This window comes from Ipomoea triloba, chromosome 2 (genome assembly GCF_003576645.1).
Source record: "Ipomoea triloba cultivar NCNSP0323 chromosome 2, ASM357664v1".
Lineage (NCBI taxonomy): Eukaryota > Viridiplantae > Streptophyta > Magnoliopsida > Solanales > Convolvulaceae > Ipomoea > Ipomoea triloba.
In genome coordinates this window covers 16976833-16994967 of record NC_044917.1, presented here as the reverse complement: position 1 = coordinate 16994967, position 18135 = coordinate 16976833, and the positions used below count along the sequence as shown (strand labels likewise).

The 18135-nt window shown below is 34.9% G+C and overlaps 1 protein-coding gene across 3 annotated transcripts; it reads right to left on the bottom strand.

Moving 5' to 3' along the window:
• Window positions 1–5072: 5072 nt before the first annotated feature.
• On the bottom strand, window positions 5073–9077 carry LOC116011257. 3 transcript variants are annotated; one of them, XM_031250808.1, is made up of 7 exons: window positions 8982–9077; window positions 8823–8882; window positions 8220–8454; window positions 5996–6064; window positions 5785–5926; window positions 5524–5655; window positions 5073–5383 (listed from the first exon to the last, which is right to left on the bottom strand). In XM_031250808.1, the coding sequence occupies exons 4-7, from the start codon at window positions 6049–6051 to the stop codon at window positions 5312–5314; spliced, it is 402 nt and encodes a 133-aa protein (XP_031106668.1). In that variant the 5' UTR covers window positions 6052–6064; window positions 8220–8454; window positions 8823–8882; window positions 8982–9077; the 3' UTR covers window positions 5073–5311. The 3 variants fall into 3 exon arrangements, with proteins under 3 accessions (XP_031106668.1, XP_031106666.1, XP_031106667.1); XM_031250806.1 differs by lacking the exon at window positions 8982–9077 and adding an exon at window positions 7435–7520 and having other exon boundaries at window positions 8823–8959; XM_031250807.1 differs by lacking the exon at window positions 8982–9077 and adding an exon at window positions 7435–7520 and having other exon boundaries at window positions 8220–8484; window positions 8823–8945.
• Between the last annotated feature and the right edge of the window lie 9058 nt (window positions 9078–18135).

The following is an 18135-nucleotide window of genomic DNA, read 5'->3' as shown; positions in this document are numbered from 1 at the left end:
CTAAAATGTAGGGACCAAACAATAAATATTTTTGTTCAAACTTTGTAGGTGCCTAACTCTTGGACTTGCCTAACATTCTTGATCAAACTTTGCAACTTGCCTAACCATTGTGGCTGCTGCCAAATTAATCCATTTGCCTAATTCTGCCGACAATTTCTCATCTTTTTGTATCACCAATGTTTGTTAATAATGAATTCAGATTTTTTTATTAAATGATGTTTATAGTAGCCGTATTATTACATTCGTTTTAAATTTCCAATGACAAAACGTTCGAGAACCCATTTGGAGTAAATCTGCAATAAACAATTGTTGCAATGTGTAATTAAAATCTGTTTGAACACAACCTTTTAAAGGGGACTTTTGGTTTTAAAAAACGGATTGATGACTTTTCATTGTTCCAAGAGAGATTTTTGGTCTTTTCATATTTCAAAAACAGAGCATAATAAATTCATGGTTTATATATTGCACTCAGAGAAGGTAATCTCCATTTAGATTAACATACTACATACAATTCGTAAAACGCTGTTAAGAAATATGACTTCTCAAGACCTACTTTACATACTAGAAGAGCAATACGGGTTAAGATTAGTAAGGACCTATGAAGTTCCAGAAGTTAGAGGAAAATGAAGCAAAAGTAAAGATTGTCTGTTTCTGGATGAGTAAGTAAATTGATTCTGACTTTTTCTTTGTTTTGTATTAACTGTTTACGGGAATCTGAAAACTTGAGATTTTTCTGTTATTTTTAGGGTACATATATCAATGCAAATGTGTATAGTTCAGAGAAAAGTATTCTTTACATACAGAATAGTTAAATATGTAGGTTCATGTTTTTTCTTTTATAACCAAAACACTGTTTTATTTACATGAAGCATCTAAAGGTGATGAGGTCAACAGTCTTGACACCCCACCCCAGGACAACTAAATCAAAAGGGGTGGAGAATCTTTGAATACTGATACAATAAAACGATGTCAGCTTGATCAATTTGCTTCTACTATACCAAGAGTCTTAAAGAGTCAAAGCTGGCTTATATAAGTTATAGACGAATATCATATATATATATAGTTCTTTCAGTATTTTAATATCATAAGTTACTTTAACGGTTAATGTTTTTAGTATTAACTTTTTGGTATTATATATTATCTCTGACTGGTTTTTTTTACAGGATATAAAATTCTGTATAAAAAGGAAGTTCACAGTGTTGGGAATGTTGAATGCAGCTCAAATGGCAAGGAACCAGTAACTGCAGTACAGTTGTAATGCAGTTGGGAATGAAGCCCAAAAGTTCGCTGTGCTGGGAATGCAATTGGGAAAATTCTTATTAGATATCTTTTTACAAAGATTGTACATCGTAGTATGTTATACTTATCTGACTTGCAATTACAATCGAGTATTGGGTGCCTACAAACTTCTTTGGTATTTGGGGTAGCTATTAAAGAACTATTTGCAACGATATGCACACTATAACATCATATAAAAAATAGGAAAAGATACAATTCACAAAAGAAACAGGGTCTAAATACAAAAAATAAAATATAGCAACATAATCTAACAATTAAGACACATAATGTTATGAAATTTGTACACAAATTTTACAATGGTATATGAAATTTGAAATTATATAAACTCTTTTATTGTTGCGTTTTAACCAAGATTTTTAAATGATGTCCATATATATATGATAAGATTATAATAATGATCATGTAGTAACAAATACTGAATGAAATGATTATAAGAATCAATTATTTATGATAATACCAAATTTGTCTCACATATATTTTATTTATATCCACTTTTATTGAAAAGTTGTATTAGGCAAGTTAATTTCAAGTTATTAATAATGTGTGTAATTAAGATTACAATATACATTTTTAACACAAGCATAAAAAAAATAGATTATTAACATATTTAAACCTTTCATCAAACTTAACCATGAATGGTTCGGGCATTGGGGTTCATTATTGTCTCTATTATTATTATTATTATTATTATTATTATTATTATTATTATTATTATTATTCTTATTATTATTATTATTATCTCATGAAAAAAATATAGAATTCTTCAGTTATTGTATACCGTGTGATTTCCTGATTTTTAATTTTTTTAATAAATATATATATATATATATATATATATATATATATATATATATATAAGAATTATTTAAATGTAATAGCTTTATATCTCATGTGATATCTAATAACTCAATGCTTTATACTATATGCTAATAATATGTTGTGATCTTCAATATAACAACCAATTTAGTATTGCTAAATAAAAATACATTTTAGAATGAATTTTGATGATTAATGGGGGGATTGTATTGATTTTTAAAACATTATCAACAATACAATTACTTAAATTTTATGTCGTGCAACGCACGGGTAAATTGCTAGTTAGTATAAATAGGGATGGTTTTTCTTTTCAGTATCAATCAGTTTTTCGTAGAATAACTTTATTCAATTTGTAAAGACTCCCTGCGATGTCCTGCTGAGTTCTTATTTTTTCAATTCAGTTCTTATTTTTCAAATTCAAGGATTATTGAAGTTTGATTCTACAAGACCAGTAAGTTTTATTTAGGCTAAATTATTCTTTACACTATATTATCTATATATCTTCTGTTATATTTATTTAAATTATTGCTTGGTTAATTGTTGCAATATGGCCCATTGTTCAATTATCAAGTTATTAAATTGCTAGTTAGAACCTTGAATCCATAATTGTTTAAGTGTTCTGATGTTTGTAGCAAATAGCACAATTTGATTATAACTGATTTTCAGTTTGTGTTATGAAGATATATAATCTAGCTTAAATGAACCGAGCTTGTGAGTTTGTTGGCTAGGATTGGTAGTCTTTCTAATTCTTTTAATGCTGTTAGTAAATTAAATCCTAAGAGCTTGTTTAGGATTGTTTATTAGCTAGGGAAGTAATTAAAGAGCTTGTTTTGATTACCGACGAAGTAAGGAAAGACAGGTTGTTAGAGCTTGTTAATAACCATAACCAATCTAGTAAAGAGTAAAGTTAGTTTGACTTGCAAATCAATATCTGTCTTGTTAGAATTAAACTGATATTATTCCTTGGGTTGGATACTAGTTGCAATTGACGTTAATTATTTGATAATTATTTGCTATTTGATATCATTATCTATTTTATTGTTACTATTTAAGTTTCTATTCCATCTCATTATTTATTAAATCTATTGCTAAAAATAAGTCTAACCAATCTCTGTGGGTACGACCTTACTCATCGCTAGTGCAATTCATAAGAGTAACTTAAATTCATAAGAGCTCTGCCTGGCCGCCGCAACCCCAAGCCACCGTCAACCTGCTGCCCACGCCGAGGAAGAAGAGCTCGCTGGAGGGGGGGAAAGATCGCCACCAGAACCGCTCATTGCAGCCCCTGTACTCGCCGGAAATCGCCATTCACCGCCGCCCATACGCGTCATCGCCGGAGTAAAACTCAACCACTACCATCGAGCTCTGTCGATCTGCTGCTGTTCGCTATCGCTAATCTGTCTCTCGTGCTGCCGCCGACGCCATCAGCTCGCCGAAGGAGATGAAGACACCACCGGAGCTTCCACCTCCCGTTCGCCGCCGCCGGACTGCCTCACCATCACCGCCTGGTTCGTCATCCGCCGGCCAACAAAACGCGAAGAGAGAGGGAGAGAGCCGTTGGAACATAATTAATGAACTAATTTCTTGATGGGTTTTCCCTTTCTTGCAATGTTGCACGAAACCCTTGAGTTGACCACAAAATGAAGAGGAGGGAGGACTGAAGAAAGGAAAAGACCAACTTACCCCTGCTAAATCAGAGCTTTCGCCGGAAATTGGCCGGATGGAGTTATGTGACCAAAAACAGTTATTTTTAGGGACTAAATCGATGAATAACGAGTTAAAGGGAAACATTGACAGTTTGGCCACATTTGAGTGACTAAAACGTTGATTTACCCTAATATCAAATACTCCCTCTGTCACATTTATTTATTATATTTATTTAATTAGAAATCAATGCCCAAACAATAAATGTTGACTCCTAAGCATACATGTCTAACAACTTCTAGCTGAAAGAGTTGTATTGAAAATTTCTTGGTGAAGACTTCAATTTGCTTGGATAATACGCTTCAACTTCTCTGTGATGTCATTCTCACTACTGCAACAAAAATACTCAGGATCTCAACTACCTATGTAATGTGAAGGAATAAAAAGTACTATAGCAATAGCACATTTTAATGCTATGTTTAAAAAAAAAAAAAAAAAAAAAAAAAAACATGAAGACAATCATGATTGATGGAANTTTTTTTTTTTTTTTTTTTTGAAAAAATGGTTTTTTTTTTTTTTTAAAAAAAAAAAAAAAAAAAAAAAAAAAGATGTGAGGTTCAGAAATACACAGACCAGTGCCTGCTTACTGCCTGGTGCTGGAACAAAATTTGCAAAAGAAATATTTTCTTAACTATCTCTCTTACCAGTAGCATTAGTCTATTATATTATTGTATTTCAAGGGGATTCTGATGACTTATGACTTCCGCAAAAGTTTCCACCTAGTCTAAATTAAATACCATTACGAAAATCTACGCTGACTTAACTAAATTTGTCGAAAACTTAAAAGAAAAGTCAACAGCATTTGCTCCAAGATTTTTATATCTAGTCGTTATTGGGCAAATTATTGCATGGACCATGGTCCACACAGCTGTGTGGACTAAAAATAAAAAGTACATTATTTTTGTACTGAAGGTACATTATTTTTGTATTGTAGGTATATTATTTGATAGTATATATCAAATAATGTACCTTCAGTACAAAAATAATGTACCCTAAAATAATGTACCTACAGTACAAAAATAATGTACCTTCAGTACAAAAATAATGAACTTTTTATTTTTGGTCCACACAGCTGTGTGGACCATGGTCCATGCAATAATGATTGTCGTTATTGTGATGTTTTTGACACCCGATATCCGAATCAAATTTAATTGGAATATGTTCAGATATACTCAAAGTTCTATTTTTATCAATTTTAAATGATTTTATTACTGTATTATTTATATTTTCTTCGTATACTGTCAAACTAAAAATTAGACAAAGAGTAATAATTAACCAATAGACTTTTTAAAACAAGCACGAAGAAATATAAAACAAATAACGAAGGGCCCTAAGACCCATATGTCAAACTACGCATACAAACCAAATGAAGGGTCCTAAGACCCAGATGTCAAACCACGCATGAAAACAAACAGTTAAGGGCTTAAGACCCAAATGTCTATGCATCTATTTCAAACGAGTCTATTTCAAACCGGATGATACATGCGCCATACTAGTCCTTCCATGTTTCGGAGCACTTGCAGCACTTGTAAACGTACCAATCTTCTCCCCTGTTATTAGTAAGCTGCACATATATACAATGAATATGAGCATTTATAATTAAAACTTGGTAGTACATTATTATTATTATTATTATTATTATTATTATTATTATAACAAGCAAAACTTACAAGCAAATTAAAGCACAAGTAAAAAAATAACTACCGTCTTATACGAAGCTTTGTTATGACCACAATGGGGACAAATCATTTCGACTTTAGGGTCTATATTTTGGAGTACTCTTTTGGCCTCCTCCCATCTTCTTCTCTCCATCTCAGCCTCCCACATTTTCTCCTCCTATCAAGTATTACAATGAACAGAAGAATATAAATAAATTAAATGTCCACAGACACCGCTATCAGGAGCGGAGCCAAATTATTAAAATTATGAAATCAAAAATTGAAAATGAGATTACGAAATACGAACCCAAGTCATATTCGGTGGACATTCGGCCCCACAACGGCCACATTTAAAAATGTGTGTGAATATGTCCTCATCTCCAACTTTCCTCAAAAAGCGTCTGATTATGTTCCCATCTTCGTCTTTCTTGTGGTGAAGAGGGATCTTGCTGTAATATCATATCAGTGAACACTCATGCTTAGCTTACAAAAAGAAAAAAAATAATTAGAGAACATACCATGTGAGGCATGTAGGCATTTTTGGGGGTGGATTGATACTCGAGGAAGCACTCATGGTGGTGGCGTCGCTGTGTGTAAGACAAAGTAATAACATAAACCGCGAAAACATATAAACATTACACTATAATATATATATATATATATATATATATATATATATATATATATTTATTTATTTATTTATTTAAGGGTTGGGTCACAGGTCCAACCCGTGACCAAAACCCAAAGCTGCTGGACCCCTGCTTGGAAACCAGAAGAAGGCTACTGGTTTCTGCTCGGAAAATGATACATGTACTCTCATGGAGTAAAACTCCCGCCATGTGTCATTATTTGATTTATAGAAGATAAAGAAAATAATAGAAGTTGTGGCCCACCAATTTTTCTAGATGAATCAGAATATGACACCTAAGCTGGGAGTAAGAAATGGAGTATAAAATGGGAGTATGTGTAGTATTACTCTTTTTGCTCTATGCACAAATAACATGACAGCAACAAGCCACAACACCTCAATATCAACCCAACAAAACACACTAATCCTCTAATCATTGAAGCAAACTTGAACAATAATGAAATATTAAGGTTGTAAGTAATTTGATAATTAAAAATGTTATTTTTAATTTATTCTTATACTGCTATCAAGGTTCTATACTTCTCTCTACTATGGAGTATTTATTTCTCGAGCAAATTAACACACATCTATACTTCAAATGTTTATTCTATCAAATGTTATTTCTCATACAACATATAAATGATAGAAAGTGTTGGATATCTTTTTCACTATAATCAATTTATACTCAAAGTCATTAACATTAATATTGAAAAATCATACTAGCAACTGAAAGTGGGACAAAATAAAAAATAAAAATACTAGCATACAGGCAACAAATTCAACAATATATTCACATATATTTATCATTGATATCTTCACTGATTTTTAATAGAATATTCACATATAATCACATTTTCACATATATATACACAATTGAGTAAAAGCTACGTAGTATAAGTCTATAGGATACTAAGTAGAGTAACTATATAAAATGTCTAAATGTACACATAAAATAAAATATACTTTTAATAAAGTAAACATTTAAAATTTGTTTGTAGTAACTATTCAAACATTAGACAATTATTTAAAATACAATGACCATTTAAATATAGTCATCCAGTGAGTTGGAATTTTTTTTTTTAAATTAAAATAAACACCAAAAAATATAGAGAATCTTTCATATAGATAGAAGGAAATCGTAGATCTAGACAAAAAATAGTAAACAAAAGGAAATTTTAGATAGAAAAAAAAATAAAAATAAAGAACGGGGTTCATGTAGACCCGAGGAAATCTTAGATCTAGACAAAAAATATAGAATGTTCATGTAGACCGATGGAAATCTTAAATCTAGACAAAAAAAAAAAAGATTAAAGAGGATGTAAAGCTTACCGAAATATGAAAACAAGTGTACACAGATAATGGAGAGTGAGAGTCAGTGAGTTGGAGTCTCGAAGAGAAGTTGAGTGGTTGAGAGCCTAGAGGGCAAAAGGCAGAGAGTGAGAGTTTGAGAGAGGAAATTAAAAGAAGCAGAGAGTGAGAGGTTGAGAGTGAGAGAGGAGGGTGAGAGGCAAAGAGTGAGAAGGAGGAAACCCTATATAAGTAGGGATCAAAACATAAGTTTAAGTAGTCATGGTTTCTTACCTTTAAGCTAGCTTCAACAAGCAAAGATCAAACATTATTTAAGAATATCATGTGATTTCTAAGAACATTATTTAGGCCTTTAGTACAAAATTATTAGAAATCCTTGAACTTAACTGTCTGTTTTCTCAAAACTATTGATTCATACCCCTAAACAATGGAAATAATATTTTATATAAGTTCCCAACACACAGCATGCTATTTTTGATATATATCTACAGAAAGTCAAAATTTACAAGTTAGACCTAGGGGATTGGACTATTGGACTTCTTTGATTTGAAGATGTCAAATATGGAGAACCAGGGCTAGTTTCCTTTGCTAGTTAGGGTCGTATTCTCGCCACTCAAAAGAAAGTCAAAATTAAATGGATGGTGCGAAGATGAAACCTAGTGCCAATCTCACAACTAAGTCAAAATAGCATTTTCAACCACTGTTTGAACTTTGAACTTGGAAGGGTAGGGAAAATGAAATTGATATTCCAATATAGAAATTGGGGCACTTGAACTATTGACGTCATGTTGGTAAGAAGAACAAACCTGAACGAAAATAAGCTGCCGGTCGGGGATCGGACCTTGGCTCAATCTTGAATTTCTCGGGAACTTGGCTCAATCTTGAATTATTTCTTGCAATAAGGAAGCCAGTGGCTTATATATACTCTTTGTGGGGGAGAGTATATATGCTCTTTTGTGGGGGAGATTGTATATGCTCTTTGTGGGGGAGAGTATATATGCTTTCCAGTTGTGGGGGAGAGTATATATGCTTTCCAGTTTTCTGAACAAGAGAGAAGGCATGCGCTGAGGCCTGAACGCGTCCAGAACCAAATTGACTAATATTAAAATGAGCAATTAACTTATATAATACTCTTCCCCTTATTTTTAATTTAATTTTTAATAATATTAATTTTAATATTAGTATATAAAATTTATATATTTAAAAACTACAATAAAAATACTATTAAACTTAAAAAATTAAATTTAAAAATAAGAAAAAAATATTAAAGAAAAAAAATAAAAAAAATAATTGATTTGACTAATAAATAATAAAATAGAAAGTAGGAAGTAATTAATAATTAATGGATTAAAATTAAAATTATTCTTTGCATACAGCAAGAGATCACCATGAGTTCTACTATTACACACCTTCAATCTCGATCTATTCTCTCTCTCGCTTGCTTGTACTCATCAGGTTTCTTCGTCTTCCTTCGATCGAAGCGGTGATCCAAGTTATTGGAAATAAAGAAAAATACAGAGAGAAAATATGAAAATTTGCGTGAAGACTCTAAAGGCCAGGGTACCCACTTTGAAATCGAAGTGAAACCTGATGTCAAGAAGAGCATAGAACGAAACTGTTCAGGGATCGAATGTTTATCCTGCTTCAATTCGCAGCTGATGCTTATCCACCACCACCAGGGAAAAGTTCTTAAAGATGGCACCACATTGGAAGAGAATAAAGTTGCTGAAAATAACTTTGCTGTGGTGATGATAACAAAGACAATTGCACCTGCTAGCTCAACTTCTGCATCAACAGCTCCGATCCAGTCCCCACTCCAGCTCCAGCTCCCACTCCTGCACCAAATGCTGGCTCAGGAGATGTCTATCCCTAGTACAAAGGAGGGTAGTGTATTCTAAAAAAAAAATTACTTGATTTTAAAAAAAATTGTTAAGTCAGATAAATAAAAAATCAAGATCATTAGAAACTATTTATACAGAACAACAAATAACTTCATGTTAAAAACAATATATATATATATATATATATATATATATATATAGAGAGAGAGAGAGAGAGAGAGAGAGAGAGAGGGATGAAGAGAAGATGAAGAAGATAAATTAGCGTTGAAGATAAAACAATACTTGGTGAAACTATAAGCTTCCAGTCCAAGAAGAAAAAATATAAATGAGCAATATTCAATATCATATACAGTAACGAATACAAACTTGAATCCACGGAGAAAAAAACACTTTGTAGAAAGCAATGTTACAAAAATCGCGGCCCTAGGCTGCGACCGCGTCAAGGAAGGCCGAAATCGACCTCCTCCGTGACTGGGCAGCCATGCAGACTAGACAGTTTTTTTTATAAAAAAAAAATTTTTAAAAAGAAAATATAAATATTTTAATAATTTTAAATCTTAAACATTTAAATTATTAATGTTATAATGTATTAACTAATACTCTAATAGTCTAATAAGTAATAATTGAATAAAATAATAAGTAATAAGTAATAACTAAATTAAATTAATAAGTAATATACTAATAACTTAATAATAAGTAATAACTATTAACTTTTTAAGTATTCACTATTTACAATTATTAACACTTAAAATATTTTTTTTCAAAAAAATTAAAATTAAAACAACTATAAAAATAAAAAAAAATAAATAAACAAAAAATCGGACGCCTAGCGATATTTGCAACCTTGGTAGAAAGTAAAAAAGGACACCTTTAACCCAAAAAAGTAATATGAGATTAGTGTAAAATAAAAATTTAAATGGTCTTCCCAAGTTGCCCACTTAGATCTTCCTTATCAATGGAGTTTTTTCACGGTTATTGAGGGTTTTTTAAGTATGATTAGAAAAGAGAAAGTGGGAGAAAAAAAAACAAATCAAATTTAGAAAACAAAAGAAAAATTAAAAATATAATGCTGTCAGGGACGGGCGATGTTGTGCGCGAAGCAGGCATCAAGAGTTATTTTCCATAGCAGCAAATCACTGTTCCTGTTGGATCTTTAAACAATGTCTTCAAAGCATGCAAGCTTGAAAATGAACAGAAAGAAGAAACTTGAAAATGTCTATGGCGTGTTTATAAACACTTCCTTAAAAGCGATTTTCCGGTGACGGTGTAGTCAGAAATTCCGGCACGCTTTCGACTGGCAACACAGACTTGCTACACTTAGCTTGCACCCACTATAGTGTAGGGTAACCTGACTTTGCTCAGACACTAGGACAAAAGAATTAAAAAAGGGAAGTGATTCTTGATTGTTTATTTCCCACTGATGATCACTGTTTATATAGTAAGCCAGCCAATAACAAGCTTCATTTTTAGCCAATATAGACTTTTATGTCTGTCAAGTCTACCTCAATATAGACTTTTATCTCTGTCAAGTCTACCTCAATATAGACCATTAAATGCTACAGAGTAGTTAAAGACATAATTCTAGTGTAAGTCTTTTCATGATTTCGTTTGACCACATGAATGGTATCCGTCATGAATTTCTTACCTCACTAGTATTAACCCATTTCCCTTGATGTTTCAAGGATGGTCTTTTGGGTAAGACCTTTTGTGAGAGGATCTGCAATATTCCTCTCAAATTTTACATACTCAATTGGGATTACTCCGTTAGCAATCAATTGCCTACAAACTGATGTTTGACTATTATGTGTTCTTTTCTTATTGTAAACACTATTCCTTGCAACGCAAATGGCAATTGTGAATCACAATGTATAGGTACTGAATATGTTGGACTCCCCCACAGCTTCACGTTTACCAACATATTTCTTAACCACTTAGCTTCTTGGCTTGCTAGATCAAGTGCTACGAATTCTACTTTCACAGTTGATCTAGCTATGCAAGATTGCTTGGTCGATTTTCACAAAGTGGCTGCATCTCAAATGTTAAGTGGTGAATCCATTAAGTCCGTCTCAATAGAACCCCCCATCTCATAGGGTGAATTCATTAAGTGGTGAATTCTTTAAGAGTCGTAGCTCAACCACACAAGGATACACATCACATGAATGACTAATAAGTTTACTACTTTGTGATTCTTTCCATGGCTTCGTTTGACCACAAAAGTGGGATCCACCACGAATTTATCACCTCTTCGCTTTAAGTCATTCCATCAATAACTCAACGACTAATCTTCATAATTAGTCTTCTATTAGAGTGAGTTGATCCTTTTTATCAAAGCTTAATTACATTCACTTTGATGAGTACATACTTCATTTACTCACCAAAAGTTCACTTGAGATTTTCATGCTTAACATGAAACTTTCTTGTTTATTATTCTCAGTTCCACGGAGAAACTTATAAAGGAAGAAATATAAGGACATAATTTCCCCCACAAAACAACATTTGTAAATATTTTTTTCAAAAGTACTTGATGTCTTACCCAAATTGGTCTTTGGTGCAAGCATGCTCAACACTGGCTCCTTAGTAGACTAAGCTATGTTTATAACAACTATATACTTGGTTAACACACACTAAATACTAGAATATATTTCAACCAAATTGGTTATCTCAAACCACTAGGGTTTCCCTTTATATAGGAATCCGAGACCTTCACGATGTCTCAATTTATATAATAATAAATGCTCATTGACAGTAAGCGTAAAAAATAATGTTGTTTGCATACTACTCCAAGTTGAACAACATAGTCACAAGTTTCGCATAATATTCTTGAAAGAAATTAATCTAATATGCAAAGAATATATTCAAACTGACATTTGTTAAAGAATAATTTACTCACATAAATATCAACAATGTGAGTTTAACATATAATAGTTTTAACGATTAAAGTTATTCCAACTTCACCATTTTTCCGTCGAGGAAATTCATAACTCATATATTGCATTGATATAATGCAAATCAATACAATTTTCATATTTATTCTCAAAAGAACAGATAGTCCCCACTTATTTATAAAATGGTAATTTAAATCAATGCAATATTACACTACTTAAAGCAATATCTATTTGATTGTGTTTGTACATTGACATGTCCGAACATCTAGTCCACCCATGTAGATCTTTCTAATTGATGAATTTTGAGCTAAAATTTCATTTTGTCATCCTCTGCCCGTGATTCTCAAAAGCATACAGGAGGAATTTCTCCGTATTAAAATCCATAACCCAACATATTCTCTTCTAGAAATAATGAAAACCAATTATTGAGTATTGAATCATTGATGATATAAATTAAAAAGACACTTGAATATAATACCTATAATGCATTCATAATTCATGTGTGTATCATATAATGCATATATGTAAATTAGTAGTATAATATGTGATACTTCTTAGCACATCACGTAGGTTGCATGACTTTTAAAAAGTCATATAAAATGCATGGATGCACTGTTATCATTAGAATAATAACAACACACAATGTTATTAAAGCATGATACTTAGCTTAATTATTAACAAACATTAATGTTAAAGCAAGATACTTAACATATCAAGGAGGAAGCATGCATTAGGCTAATACTTCAATCTTGCTGCTATCAGTAGCAAATCATGATGCATACCTGCAGATTTGGCCAGCAGCAAAATTTCGGCAGTAGCAGCAGGCGTCCGGAATTCGGCTCATTCGGTTGTGGGAAGATTTATGTAGTCTCCCGACGACAGCGCTGCTGAGCCAAAGCTAGGAACTCTTCGCGGGATGATCCAAACGGAGCCGCTCTGGATCGTCTTCGCGGCGGACATGACCATCGACCTCCAACACGACCTCGCCATTAGCAACTCGATCATCCACAACTGAAAGTCGCAACCGCAACGCTCCGTCATAGGCGCAAAAAGATTAAACAACCGCAACTGTAGTAGGAGACTGCAACCCCTGCCCTCTGCCACATCATCCAATATAATTTTATTTATTTTTTTGTTTTACGGTCCCATAGTGACTGCACTGATGAAAAAACGCAGGTGACCATAGCATTATTCAACTGGGAGAAATCAACACTAGGCTTGTTCATGAAGGCAGACATTGCATTAAAAAAAAATCGCTTTTAACTGTTGGATCTTTAAACAATGTCTTTAAAGCATGCAAGCTTGAAAATGAACAGAAAGAAGAAACTTGAAAATGTCTGTGGCCTGTTTATAAACACTTCCTTAAAAGCGATTTTCCGGTGACGGTGACAGTCAGAAATTCCGGCACGCTTTCGACTGGCAACACAGACTTGCTACACTTAGCTTGCACCCACTATAGTGTAGGGAAACCTGACTTTGCTCAGACACTACTAGGACAAAAGAATTAAAAAGTGGAAGTGATTATTGATTGTTTATTTCCCACTGATGATCACTGTTTATATAGTAAGCCCAATAACAAGCTTCATTTTCAGCCACACATATTAGAGCTGTAGGAATAGGAATGTGAGGATTACACTTTCCATGACCTCATTAAAGTGAGGACAAATAGGCTATAATGATCATAAAAAATAGGCTATGGAAAGAAGGGTTCTAATTTGAATGGTTCCAATATCAATAGCAACTTGCCCCCTTCTCTCTCCTCTTATCTCTCTTCCAAGTGGCAAATTATTGTTTCAAAAATCCTTCAATATCTTTTGATAAGGGTGCTCTTATCAGCTCACTGTTGGGGAAGTAAACAAACCCATCATTTTTTTTTTTTATAACAACAAACCCATAATTTAGGCACATTGTTTGTAGATGTGTTTCTTTCTGGTAGTAAATTTGGATGGAGACTTTTACAAGGAAATGATAGTCTATGGTCTCAAGTTGTACGTTCAAAGTATGGAGTTGAGCATTGCCATTACTCTGAACTGCAACCTAGATCTAGTGCATCAAATACCTGGAAAGGGATAACTCGGGCAATATGGATGTTGGAGGATATCATGCATAATGAAGAAAAGGAGAAAAGGGCGCCAAAGTAATTTCAGCATATAGCATATTAGTCCGTCACTTCCCACTTGCTTATATACATAGTACTTCTTCTTCATTTGTAATCAATCTCTTCATTCTGTATTTTTCTCATTCTCAATATCAATACAATAGAGTTCCATCTTTCTTTGCTCTGTGTGTATTCCAACAATGGAGGTGGATTCCGCACCATGGTTAAGAATGGTGGTAGCACTAAATTTTGGAAGGACTCGTGGCTAGAGGAAACCCCATTAAAGGATATTGCCACTGCCAATATTGAAGAAACAGACATAAACATACTGGTGGCTGACATGTGGGATGTTGATCGTGGATGGCGCTTGGGAAGATTGAGCAGATCACAGATCACAGAATATAGCAAAGAAATCAACATGGCCTTTGCGAACTGTCAACATGGAAGAAATGTGGCAAATATTCAAAATGTGATACTATCATGGCAGCCACCAGAAGATAACAATGCCCGACAACACAAAGCGGGATGCGGATGAGTATTAAGAGATAAAACAGGAAGCTGGCTAGGTGGATTCACGAGCAAGATCAAGGTTCAACATGCGATTGAGAGTGAAGTTTGGGGTCTCCAAAAAGGCATGCAGTGGGCCTGGAATAAAGGATGTTATAACATTGAAATACATATGGACTCCAAGGAAGTTATAAATTGGATCATAGGCCCCGAAGATCCGAGGGGGATGTCATCCACAGCTGCAGACAATGGGTGAATAAATCGTGGATTGTTAGCATTAAACATCCCTACAGAGTGTTAAGGCATAAGTATTTGTTAGAGTTTTCTGTAGCCTTTCCTTAGCCATAACTGATTATTGTTGTAGCTTCCTTGTAATGCTCCGTTAGGTTTGTATATATATCGCTCCTGATTTATCAATAAGATGCATCTCTTCTCTTCTCTGTATATTCACATCTTACATGGTATCAGAGCCTAGTCTCTAACGAGCAATTTTTTTTTCCCTTCTTTTCTATACTCCACCTCCATGGCAGTCACTGCAGAAACTGCACTCATTCAATTAAATGCTCCCACCCATTTCCCAATTAGACTCACTTCCTCCAACTTTCCTGTTTGGAGAAGACAAGTCCAGTCCACCCTTGTTGGACTCGGTCTTGCTGGTTACATTGACGGGACAATCACCGCTCCCGCCGAATTTCTTGATGCTGCGAAAACAAATCTCAACCCTGCCTATACGGTATGGTATCGCCAGGATCAAACCATTGTGAGTGCCCTGCTAGGGAGTTGTTCTGAAACTATTCAACCTGTTATTTCTTCTGCATTAACGTCTCATGCGGCATGGGAGCGCCTAACAGCAACATATGCGAACTCATCCCGAGGACGCATTGTTTCTCTTAAAGCTAAATTGGCTAAGAACTTCAAGGCAGGGAGATCAATCGCTGAGTTTCTTCTTGACATGCAATCCATTGCAGACGACCTAGCGTTAGTACAAAGTCCTATATCTGAAGAAGATCTTGTGGTTCATATTATTACGCAACTGGGAGATGAATATAACCCAATCGTTTCTGCTTTGCGTGTTCGGGAGTCGGCAATCTTACTGTCTGCGTTACGTGACATCCTCACTGATCATGAGAGACTTCTAAAAGATAATGATGCTGCGCAACAAGGTTTGATTGCTACAGCCAACTTCACTCACCGTCAACAATCACATGGTCGTTCCTCACCAGGTTCTTTTGCTAGGAGTGGAAATAACTCAGCTCGCCGAGGTCGAGGGGCTGCTTATGGTAACAACATGCGACAGTTGGTATGCAAATTCTGTGATATCCCTGGCCATGAGACTAGACACTGCCGGAAGCTAGTTCGGTTTTTACGGGAGCACAATGTTTCTACACCACCTGTCCCAGATCAGGCTACTGCTGCCACCCCTACAGTTAATACTTCGACAGCCCCTGTCACACAAATGCAACAGCCTTGGCTTTTCGACAGTGGAGCTTCACATCATATCACCCAAGACCCCACGTCTTTGAACTCATTCACTGATTATGGCGGTCCTGATGAAGTGCGGTTGGGTGATGGTAAGTCTCTTTCTATTTCCCACACAGGTAATACTACACTTCATGCTTCGCACCGTCACCTTGCCTTGACAGATGTGTTGTGTACCTCAGCTAAACAAAAATTTAGTTTCCGTTGCAAAACTATGCAAAGCTAATGCTGTGTCTGTTGAATTTTTCCCTTTCTATTTTTTGGTGAAGGACTTGCGCACGGGGGTGCCACTACTGCGAGGGGAGAACAAATGTGATGTTTATTATGCATTGTCACCATCCAACTCTCAAGTAAATGCCACCACTGTATGCTCGGTTTCAAACTGGCATCATACCTTGGGACATCCCTCAAATAAAATATTTAATCTTATTTCTAAAGAACACAATATTTGTTCATCTCATTTGTCAAATTTTAATTGTGTCTCTTGTTCTATTAATAAAAGTCATAAGCTCCCTTTCTATATCAACTCTATGATTAGTTCACGGCCATTAGAACTTATTTACACTGATGTTTGGGGTACTTCTGAGCGCTCCGTTGATGGGTTTGCCTATTATGTCATTTTTGTTGATCTTTATTCTAGGTACAGTTGGATTTATCCAATCCAATATAAGTCTGATGTCTCTAAGGTATTTCCACAGTTTAAGTTACTTGTTGAAAAATTTTTTGGTTACAACATTGTCTCACTATTTTCTGATAATGGTGGTGAGTTCAAAAAATTAATCCCATTTCTAAATGCGTGTGGTATATCTCATTTCTGTTCCCCTCCACACACACCTGAACATAATGGTGTCGCTGAAAGACGTCACAGGCACATCGTTGATACTGGTCTTTCAGCTGAAAGACGTCACAGGCACATCGTTGATACTGGTCTTTCATTACTCCACTATTCTTCTTTACCGCTCAAATATTGGTCTTACGCATTTCAAACAGCAGTATATCTGATTAACAGGTTACCTACTCCTGTTCTTGGTCATAAAACTCCTTTTGAGATATTATTCCAGAGGATGCCAAATTATAAAAAGCTGAAACCTTTTGGTTGCTTGTGTTTCCCGTGGTTGCGTCCATATGCCAGAACCAAAATACAACCTCGATCAGTTCCCTGTGTTTTCCTTGGATACTCAGTTAATCAGTCTGCTTTCAAGTGTTTGACCCAACCACGAACCGCGTATACTTGTCACGACATGTCAGGTTTGTAGAAAATGAGTTTCCATTTCAGACTATGTTTAAACATCATGTAGAAAATGAGTTTCCATTTCAGACTATGTTTAAACATCATGCCTCCTCCGGTGGTACTCCTACTGCAAGCACCTTTGGTTATGCACAAGGTACTTTCAACTCTCACCTTGTTTCTTCTGCGCCTCTTGTCATTCCTACCAACACTAACCCGGAATCACCCTTGCAACATAATCCTTCTCCTGCCATAACATTGGAGAATGATGATATTGCTTCTCAGTCTCCTGAGTTGCCTCTACAGCAGTCTTCACACTCCACCCAGTCCTCTCAAGAACCTGCCGACACACCTACCACATCCCCGCCGTTACCTCAATTGACACCGACTCAACCCTCTCCTTCCCACTCCTCACCCTCGACTACTTCTACGTCTGATCCTACGCCTGAAATTCAACCTGCTTCCCAGCCCACAGTCTTGGATCGACCACCCCGAAGTAGGAAACCCAATCCCAAATATTTTGGCAGTCAATATGTCAATACCACCACGGCCCATCCTATACCGCCATCTTTAGAACCGGCCACTATAACCCATGCTCTAAAAGATCCCCTCTGGCGACGTGCTATGGATGAAGAATATGGTGCTTTGCTGAAAAACAACACATGGGATTTGGTTCCTCGAACG